This window comes from Vicia villosa, linkage group LG4 (genome assembly GCF_029867415.1).
Source record: "Vicia villosa cultivar HV-30 ecotype Madison, WI linkage group LG4, Vvil1.0, whole genome shotgun sequence".
Classification (NCBI taxonomy): Eukaryota; Viridiplantae; Streptophyta; class Magnoliopsida; order Fabales; family Fabaceae; genus Vicia; species Vicia villosa.
Window position 1 is genome coordinate 124,260,451 of NC_081183.1, and position 7,930 is coordinate 124,268,380.

The 7,930-nt window shown below is 34.7% G+C and overlaps 1 protein-coding gene across 1 annotated transcript; it reads left to right on the forward strand.

The window, feature by feature from the left end:
- Window positions 1-1,088: 1,088 nt before the first annotated feature.
- LOC131599621 (RING-H2 finger protein ATL74-like) lies at window positions 1,089-1,763 on the forward strand. The gene has a single exon (XM_058871913.1). The coding sequence runs from the start codon at window positions 1,113-1,115 to the stop codon at window positions 1,617-1,619; it is 507 nt and encodes a 168-aa protein (XP_058727896.1). The 5' UTR covers window positions 1,089-1,112; the 3' UTR covers window positions 1,620-1,763.
- Window positions 1,764-7,930: the final 6,167 nt, after the last annotated feature.

The following is a 7,930-nucleotide window of genomic DNA, read 5'->3' on the forward strand; positions in this document are numbered from 1 at the left end:
GGAAGTTATTAGTTTAAGTCACTCATTGACAAATTAAAAATTAACATTTAGCATTTAAAAAAATAAAGGCTAAATATTTTTTTTGTCCTTAAATATATCACGACGACCACCGTTCTGGTCCTTTTCCATCCAATTTTCAAAATTCACAAATCCTGTGTTTCTTCTTAAATTCAGCTTATAATCCAGATAAACTGCTTGTTGGGACAACTCTCAACGGAAACAATGGCTGCACATTGGCAAAGGAGATGAGATACAAACATGAAACTTGGTTTCAACAAATTTATCTAATTAAATAAAAAGTTGGTTCAATGGTAGCATATTGAGATTTTTCTTTATCTTTTAAGTTGGACTTGAACTCATGTCTGAACCTTGCATAGAATAATAAGAGACAATTAATACACAATTTTTTAAATATAAATTACCATATTTATTATTATTTATGTTGATCCATTAATTGGATAAGAAAGAGAAAATATAAAAGATTATTTTTTAAAAAAAAAATAATTAATATGATAATTTATATAAAAAGAAATAATGTATTAATTGCCCTTATCCTATGCAATGTTGCATAGGTTAGAAAAACCCTAAAAACAATACAAAGTAACTCTTAAGGAAGTTGAGATTATAAAATATTAACTGCCAAGCTTCTTATAGAAACCAAACCACTAACCAACTCTTAAGAAAATTGCAATCCTATATTTCTCTTAGTTAAAGGATGTTATGCTTTTTTGGGTTGTTGTGTTAGACTTTTTCCTGAAAACTATTATTGTTTTATTGTTCAAAAATAAAACATTGGCCACAAGAAACATAAACAATTGATGCAATTCAATATGAATATGAATGATAAATGAGTCCTGATACATATACACATTCTTAATATTACCAAACATAAAAGAGTGCAAAATATACAATATCTCATGCTTTTTACCCTCATTTGAAGTGCATAGACACAAGAAAGTGGAATACCAAGTAAGCAATAATTTTCCATGTCCCCTACCCCACTAATTAATATCTCATCCTCTCTAGTTTTTAATACAAATAAAAAATAATCCATACTTGAAAACTTATGTACCAAATTTCAACACAAATTCATCAACCTAGCTACCATCCTCATGGCTGAAATTCACACACAAACTCCAACAATCAGTCCCACAACAAGCAAACCATGCAACAACCCTCCACAACAACACAGCCTCAACTCAATGGTTCTCATAGCAGCTATAGTATGTGCTCTACTCTGTGCTCTTGGCCTCAACACAATGCTACAATGCGTGTTCCAATGCGCGAACCGCGTCCTTACCGAACCTCTCCAATGGATCGCTTCTCGGAGGCGCAACTCCGGACTCAAGAAGAAAGATAGAGTTGCTTTGCCAACATCAGTTTATAATACTCATTCAGGTGGATCATCATCAACTCCTCAAAGTTTGGATTCTAGTTGTGCTATTTGCTTAGCTGAGTTTTGTGATGGTGATAATATGAAGATGCTACCAAAGTGTAATCATCGTTTTCATGTTGGTTGTATTGATAAGTGGTTGCTTTCTCATTCTTCTTGTCCTACTTGTAGGAACATAATCAAGTCTCGTGATTCTGGACACTGCTTAAGCATTGTTATATCATAGGTTTTTTTTGTTATGTTTGTAACAATTTTCTTATCATTGTCTAGGTACTATCTATGTTTATTTGTTCTTGTAGTTTTTAGGAAAGAATATGTTTTGGATTACAAGCAGAATCTGTTTTAGAAATATTCATATTTTATGTTAAAAGGAAAGAGTAATAGAAAGAAATTAAATTATATCTCACTTTGTTTTTGTATAAAAGATGGAGGGCGTAGTAGGGTAGTTTTTATTTATATGTATTTTGAAATTTTTTGTTATTTTCGTTATATAGATATCGATTAAACTAGATATATATAGCTTATTTTATGCTTGCTTATGAGAAAAATATATTTAAAAAAAGAGAAAATAAATAGAAAATGTGAAAAATTTATTATGGTTTTGATATGAGAGAAAATGAAAGGAAAGTGTGACACAAAAGAAACATATATAAGAGTTTAAGAAAAACGGGAAAAATATCGAGGTCAATGTTTTAGGATCCCAAGAGATATGGAACATTTTTATCCAAAATTTTAAGATATTAGGTATATTAATCATTACTCTTATATATTTAACATTTCACTCATTCATAGGTAATGTGAAATTTAATCACTCACACCTAAATACAACAATCTCTCGCAAGAGTTTTCACTTCCTACCCATTATATAACAAGATCAACTCTCATTTTTCCACTAAGAAGAACCATAGCTCTGTTGAAATATTAGGTTAAATATTAAATATAATCTAAATTGAGTAAGCCCAAGTTCAATTAGGGTTATATATAAATAGTCATATGTTGTATCTTTATTTGTACAATTCAAGTGAATAATATAATTCTTATTTTATTTATTATTCTCTCTTTCTCTCCTCACTAAAAGTGGCTCATGCACTAACAAATCGGTATCTAGAGCTTTTGGTTATTGTTCCAGGGAACGTGAATCAATTGCTGCAAAGATGAATGGTACTAATGGCATTCCGAATTCTCTTCCAACTCTTGACGACAAGAATTAGATTCGATGGAAGAAACCGATGCAGATGCAACCGAAGCATAGAAAACAGCCCATAACAAAGTCAAGAAGAAAGATTGCAAGGTTGCGTATTTCATACAGACGGCGGTAGATTCAGCAAACTTCGATAGGATTTCTCATGCTGAATCGACGAAGGAGGCATGGGATATTCTGGTGAAGTATTATGAAGGAGGTGAGAAAGTCAAAGTTGTCAAGTTACAGACCTTGCATCGACAATATGAGTTATTGTCGATGGGAGAAGATGAAAACATTGCAGAATATGTGTCGAAAGTCCAGAAACTCGTCCATCTCATTAAGGGTTGTGGTGAAACCCTAATTGATAAGATGATAGTTGAAAAGGTAATGTGTATGTTGACCTCTCACTTTGATCACGTTATCATAGCTATTCAAGAATCCAACAAAGTCGAAGACCTAAAATTGGAGGATCTAGTTGGTTCGTCGGGGGCGCATGAGATTAAGATTGTTGAAAGGAAAGGAGTTCAGGATTCGATACAGTCATTGTAGGTTCAGTCGTGGAAAAAGGATGGTGGTTCCAACAAAGTCAAAGGCAAATTCGAGAAGACTCAAGGCAAGAAGTCTTGGTCGAACCCTCACAAGCATCATGTCGATGATAGAGCTTCTGAATCCTCGAAAAGTGGAGGAGGGAACTATCGGAAGCACAAAGAAGATAAAAAATGTGTGCAGTGCTATAATTGTGAAGCGTGGGGTCACATGTCCAAACATTGTTGGTACAAGAAAGACAATGGATCGACAAAAGATAAGGTCGAAGGAGCGAACCTTGCACGCCAAGATTCAGATGATTCTGAAGGTGGTATGGTGGTTATGGCTGCAGTTGTAGATAACCATGTCAAATCCAAAATGTGGTTTCTCGACTCAGGTTGCTCAAATCACATGACTGGTCAAAAGGTGTAGTTGGCAGATTTTGACGATTTGAAGAAGAGCAAGGTAAAACTTGCTGATAACAGTTCGTTGCAAGCAGAAGGTACGGTCAACATTGTTTTTCAGCTGAGCAATTGAGCAAAAGCTATGATCAAAGATATGCTCTATGTACCTGGAATGAAGTGCAACTTGCTAAGTGTTGGACATCTCGTCGAAAGAGGTTTCTCAGTTGTCATGAAAGATGGAGTTTATAAATTGCTCGACACCCAGAATAATTTGGTCTTAAAGTCTCCGTTGTCGAAGAACAGGGCGTTTAAGACTATGATCAGTTCGACAGAAGTTCAATGTTCCAAGTCTTGAGATGCCTGAAAAACTCTATGAAGGTTGTCTGGTCGGAAAGCAATCAAGAAATTCTTTTGTTTCGACTATTCTAATTAGATCATCCTGCATACTCCAAGTGGTACATTCAGATATATGTGGACCGTTCGAAGAACATACTCTTGGTGGAAACAAATATTTTGTTTCGTTTGTTGATGAGTTTAGTCGAAAGTTGTGGATTTATGTGATCAAATGAAAGGATGGAGTATTTGAAATCATTACGAGGTTCAAGATACTTGTCGAAAACCAGAGTGAGAAGAAGATCAAAGTTCTGCGAACAGATAGAGGTGGCGAATACACATCCAACGTGGTTAAAAATTTCTGTGCAGAACATGGTAATGATCATGAGGTAACTGCTCCTTATACGCCTCAACACAATGGAATTGCAGATAGAAGAAACAAAACCATATTGGATATGGCGAGATGCATGCTAAATTAGAATAATTTGCCAAAATCTTTATGGGGTGAAGCTGTTTCGACTGCAGTTTATATCCTGAACAGGTGCTCTACCAAGATGTTGAAGAATAAGGTTTCTGAAGAAGTGTGGAGTAGCAAACGACCATCAGTGAGTCATCTGAAGGTGTTTGGCTCTATATGTTATAAGCATGTTCCTGATGCAAGAAGAAGGAAGCTTGATGACAAGAGTGAACCTATGATTCTGGTAGGATATCACAAAATTGGTGCATACAGATTATTCAATCCAATAAATTAGAATATTGTGTTAAGTCGAGATATTGTGATTGATGAAAATTCTTCCTGGAATTGGAATTCTAGTAATTCACTTTACAAGCCATTGATGAGAATCCAGTTGAAGACGCTGTCGAGGTCGAAGTAGTTGCTAACATTCCCGACACATTCGGAATCGAAGGGGATGTATCTAGCACAAGCCAAAGACCTTAAAGAACTAGAGTTCTTCCAATAAGACTTCATGATTATGAAGTGATGGGTGACGATGAAGTCACACTAGATGGAGAATTAGTTCATTTTGCTTTAATTGCAAGTGCTAAACCAATAAACTATAGAAAATCTTTGAAGATTAATCACAGAAAGTTAGCTATGGTTGAAGAGTTACAGGCAATCGAAAGAAACAACACATGGGAGTTAGTCGAACTGCCAGCACATACAAAGGCTATCAATGTGAGGTGGGTGTTCAAATTGAAACACAGTGTTGATGGGTCGATAGCAAGATATGAAGCAAGGCTAGTAGCTCGAGGGTTTCTTTAAATAGAAGTACTCGACTACTCTGAAGTATTTTCTCCAGTAGCAAGACTGGAGACTGTTTGACTAGCGGTAGCATTGGCATGCAACCAAGGTTGGTTGACATTTCATTTAGATGTGAAATCATCATTCTTGAATGGTCCCTTAGACCAAGAGGTTTATGTCACACAACCTCTAGGGTTTGTGATTCAGAAGGAAGCGAGTAAAGTATATAAGTTTCACAAAGCGCTCTATGGCCTCAAGCAGGCACCTAGGGCATGGAACAAGAAGATTGACTCATACTTAGTCGAATTGGGATTTGTAAAATGCAAATCTGAGTATGGTGTCTATGTTGAGGTGGTAGAACAAGATATAACAATCATCTGCTTGTATGTTGATGACTTGTTAGTAATTGAAAATAACTTGGAGAACTTGTCGAAGTTCAAAGAGCTGATGATGAAAGAATTTGAAATTTCTGATCTGGGAAAATTATCTTATTTCATAGGAATGGAATTTCAAATGTCGAAGCAAGGTATGGTGCTACATCAAAGAAAGTATGTGAAAGAGATTCACAAGAGATTTAGAATGGAAGATTCGAATCCTACCTCTTCACTCGTCGAACCAAATGTGAAGTTGGAGAAGCATGGAGAGGAAGACAAAGTTGATGCAACTTTGTTCAAACAAATTACTGGATCTCTAAGGTATGTGTGCAATAGTCGACCTGATATAGGTTTTACTGTCGGATTAGTAAGCAGATATATTAGTGAACCAAGGGTGTCACATATGAAGGTTGCAAGAAGAATCCTGAGATATATGAAAAAGGATCCATAAACTGTGGAATACAATTTCGATAAGGCTCTGAAAGAAAAGAAGCAATAGTAAATTGTTTTCAGATGCTGATTGGTGTGGAGATAAGGAAGATCGAAGAAGTACAATTGGATATTTCTTTAAAGTATTTGGTGCCCCAATCTCATGGTGTTCGAAGAAGCAAACTGTGGTGGCATTGACTTTGTGTGATGTTGAATATATAACTGGATCCTATGCGGCATGTCAAGAAATTTTGATTAGAACTTTACTTGAAGAAATGGAAGTCGAAGTGAAGAAATTGTTTGTGTTTCAAATCGACAACAAGTCAGCCATAAATCTGGCAAAGAATCCAGTTCTGCATGGAAGGAGTAAGCATATCGAAGCTAGATTTCACTTTTTAAGAGAGAAGGTGAATCGAGGTGAACTTGAAGTTAGGCATTACTCAAGTAAAGCACAATTGGCCGACATTTTCACCAAAGGAATGGAGATCGACAAATTCCTGAATTTGAGAAAGAAATTAGGAATAGTTCAATTCGAATATGACTAGCGTAGGTTCGACAACTTGGATTTTGGGGGGTCTATTGAAATATTAGGTTTAATATTAAATATAATCCAAGTTGAGTAAGCCCAAGCCCAATTAGGGTTGTATATATATAGTCATAGGCTGTATCCTTATTTGTACAAGTGCCTCACACATTAACAAGCTCTGATACCACTTATTAGAGAGTTCTAGAAATTTTGGAGCAATGTACTAGGATCGCTAAAGAGGAATACACGTCACATTTCCACCCAAAATCTTAGGGTATTGTATATGAGACAAATAAACATGTATATAAAATATTCTTAGGGTATAGAACATGTATATCTATCAAAGATTATAGGAATACATGTATTAATCCAAATCAAAAAAAATTGTAAGCAATGACAGCCGTAACACGTAAAGGAAGAGAGACACATGACGAACACATGTTGACTTGTCCTCTTTAGATGGGAAAAAGATAGTAAGAAACTTGTATGATATATTGGAGAAATAGTCTATATATAATGTGATGATTAATTAGGTTTCTCATTATTCAAAAATGGATCATCCGAACATTCATTCATATTAAAGTCATGTCAACTAATTAAATATATAATTAATTATCCAATAAAAAATCTAATATCATTATATTATTTAATCACTAATGAGCTAGGCCTTTAATCGATAAATAGTTAATATAATTAAATAAAAATATATATACTTATATAATAATTTATACAAAGGGTCTTTTATTCCAGCAACATAATATATACCAATCTTCTAAACAATTTGCACATATGACTCGAAAGAGTCTCATTACATACAAAGGAAACGACCTCCAAGGCTTTAATGAGTCAAGAACAAGGCGTAAGAGTTACGGTGAATTTGTGGTGTCTTTTGGAGAAAAAGAATCAAGGAAAACGATGAAAACATACTTTTTATGATCGACTGCAAGTCTAATTATAACAGCTTAATTGAACGCTTAACATTGGCTACTGTGGTGGATTTGTCTCCTAGAAGGAGAGAGTTGAATTTATAGAAGAACCATATGCATGAAACAAAAATCGTTTATTAATAGTTGGACAAGAGAATATATTCAGCAACATTTTCCTACGTTGAAATGACTACATATGCTGCACAAGGAAATGGCGTTCATTAAATGCACAATCCCAGGGACAGATTATAAGGTATATTATAGGGTTAATACTTAATACCTATTCTCCCCTGCCATATGGGCGCTTTTTGAAAAATCCCATGCGAAAAAAAGTTGTATGAATTCCCATAACATTTGAAGATTCTCTCATTTTTTTTACCTTCATCACATCCAGTCATCAAAAAACGTGACGTGGGAGGAATTTTTTTAGTGACTTGGATGACCAAGTGGCTTTTTATTTTAATTTATTATTATTATAATATGAGAAAACATGTTAAATGATAAAAAATTATTAAGGTTAGGAGTTGAACCCCAACCCTTCCCTTTACAATCCAACGTCTATCCACTTGGATGGATGCTTTACTTTGGGTTATT

Coding starts and splice junctions, on each gene's coding strand:
- LOC131599621 (XM_058871913.1), top strand. CDS start 1,113: ATGGCTGAAATTCACACACAAACTCCAACAATCAGTCCCACAACAAGC.